The sequence below is a fragment of the Myripristis murdjan genome, chromosome 6 (genome assembly GCF_902150065.1).
Source record: "Myripristis murdjan chromosome 6, fMyrMur1.1, whole genome shotgun sequence".
In the NCBI taxonomy this organism is placed as follows: Eukaryota; Metazoa; Chordata; class Actinopteri; order Holocentriformes; family Holocentridae; genus Myripristis; species Myripristis murdjan.
Window position 1 is genome coordinate 19,342,824 of NC_043985.1, and position 2,576 is coordinate 19,345,399.

At 44.6% G+C, this 2,576-nt stretch overlaps 1 protein-coding gene across 1 annotated transcript; it reads right to left on the reverse strand.

Annotated features, from left to right (window-relative positions):
* Positions 1–620: 620 nt before the first annotated feature.
* Positions 621–1,970, reverse strand: c2cd4a (C2 calcium dependent domain containing 4A). Its single transcript, XM_030054199.1, has one exon. The coding sequence runs from the start codon at positions 1,968–1,970 to the stop codon at positions 621–623; it is 1,350 nt and encodes a 449-aa protein (XP_029910059.1).
* Positions 1,971–2,576: the final 606 nt, after the last annotated feature.

Below are 2,576 nucleotides of genomic sequence, written 5' to 3' on the forward strand. Positions count from 1 at the left end.
TGAAGAAAAAATGCGAGGGAGAACACATCCAAGCCAACTTGATGAATGTGCAAGTTCCACCAACCTCAAGTTGTTATTTCTCTTCAAGAGATTTGACAGTGAGCTTTGTGGTGTCATAGTAAATACTGTCAGAGCTACTTATTTGCACTGATTAAAATTAAGCATATTTAAAAAAGACCCATCCAAGGTTTCTGGTTCCTATTAGCGATATTTTTAATCAGTGGAAAGGTCAGGAGACAGCTGATATGGCAATTGTGTTAACACACAAAAGTGCTGAGGAGTGTAGAAGCTTGGAAATCATTGTGTGTTAGATTTTACGCAATTGCAAAATGAAGATTAGCTTTTTTGCTGTTGGTGGATGCTTTTTTATGTTGTTTAACTTAACATAACTTAACTTAACTACCCTGACAGTAGCACACTGAGTGCCGTGTTCCTAAAAATCTGCATGGACAAGATTTGCCACAGTACAATGATAACACAAGATCATTTGATGTTGTAATATATTAAAGACAAACAACATCGTTTTTGATCATTTAATTGATATAAAATTCTGTTTTACAATATAAAAATTAAAATAAATAATTCAACATAGAAATAAATAGACAAGGACATATTCTTGTTTATAGGGTTACAATGCTGGAAAGAGGCAAATCACAGTCACCCAGGAGATAGTCTCTTTTCATGGTGGACATTTTGTTAACCACTTTAAAGCGAAGGGACCGCTGACAGAGGTCTTCCTCTGAGATACCATCAAAAAAGAAATCCTCATTGAAAATGGGATTACGGCTCTTCCTGATGACTGTGCTGCGTTGCTTCTGGACTTTTCCAGGAACCAGAGAGATGCTGACGCTGCAGTTGATAATCTTGGGGTCTACAGAGAGAGCATAGAGCCCCTCAGCACTGATCAACCGAACACGTAGTCTTTGGTTATCAGGACAGTACTCTGCTGAGAGTCGCAGGCTGCCATCTTTGCCTATGGGTACCATGCTCTCCTTCATCACCCTCTCTCTGTGCAGGGTCAGGTCCATGGGGAAGAATGTGGGGGGTGCCAGGCTATAGCTAGAGGGTAGGCCCTCCACCAACCCCTCTGACGCCCTTCTCATGACACTGGGGCTATTGTCAGTGGAGCTACCCTCATCTGTGGACAGGGAGTTGTTCCTGGACACCATTGCCTTCCTCATGTTCCTAGACAACAGGCGTTCATGGCTCAGTGCTTTAAAGAGGGAAGACTTGGCAGGGCATCTGGTCAGCAGCGGTGAACTGAAAGGAGACGATTCAGTAGAGGAAGTGGTATCACTGTCCAGTGTGCCCTGCCTGTTCAGGGTGAAGCCTCTTGGAGACAGCCTGGAGGTTAGGGTGCTAAGGCTGAAAGAGGAAGGGGAGGATGAGGGTGTGGTGGACGGGGAGATTTTGGAGCATGTGCTGGATCGACTCCTGGGCACCAGCAGGGGAAAGGAACCAGGTTCAGAGTGGAAGAGAGACTCCTTCCTCCTGGTGTGAGGACTTTCCAGCAAGGTGCAAAAGCCATAGCAAGTCTGTGCTTTGGCCATATGTGGAAGGGACAGGGCAGCCTGGCTCTGGGGGTCAGCATTGGTGGTTTCCTCATCACTGCAGCCATTGTCATAGGGGCTCTCATCCACACTCTCCACCTCAATAATGTGAGGTTTGAAGGACTCGTGCCACGACGTTTCACTTTCAGGGCTTCCCTTCTCACAGGGGGACACCCTGATAATGGGGGCGGCTCGGCCAAGCTCTGTGCTCTTCAGCTCCTGTATGGATGGGATTGTTGGAGGGATGCAGAACTCCGGGATGTTGTCAGGAGTGATGACATTACGACACAGAGAATTCCTTTTGGGTTTGTCAGCTTTTTCTCCAAACATGATATCAGCAACTTTAAAGCTGTACTCTGTTGTTGGGAGGGGCAGGTTGGTTCTCTCCACTGACACACGGATCTTCTCCACCACCCACATGGGTCCTCTGGCACAGATTTGCAAACTGTGAAAATAAAAGGGTATGCTTGTTAGAGGATGCATTGTGTTCCTAAATTAAAACAGATCATAGAAGAAATCATATCATATCATTGAAACAAATCAAAAAGAAGAAAAAGAACAAGTTTCTATAAAGAAAGAAAGAAAGAAATATCCTCCAAAACTTTCAAAACTGTTTTCAGAGAGGAAATTCTTACCTTATGAGTTTAAATATATGTGTATTTCCACAAGATTGTAGCAGGCAGATTAATCTGAAGTTCTGGCTAAAAGGTCTGGGTCTTGTGAGGTCTCTGAGGCTCCCTTGTCAAGACCAGCTCATCTGTGTCTGTTTGAGAGGTGCAGGCGGGTTAAATAAGGAGGAAACCAGTGAATCTAACACACGCCCCCTCCTGCTTTGGTAGGATCCTCCCTCTCTCCTTGGCCACTGGTTCCCATGGAAATATCCAAACCACAACAGAGCACAATGCTCCTTCAGTTGCCACATGTAAGGTCCGGCCAGATAAGCGCACTACTTTCAAAGTGAACAACTGTTTTTAACAGAAGAAAGGCTTTATAACTCACGTGTTTGTTTTTCCATTTATGTTAATG

Bases quoted from the DNA above. Each gene is read 5' to 3' on its own strand.
- c2cd4a (XM_030054199.1), bottom strand. From the start codon at position 1,970: ATGTGGGTGGTGGAGAAGATCCGTGTGTCAGTGGAGAGAACCAACCTG.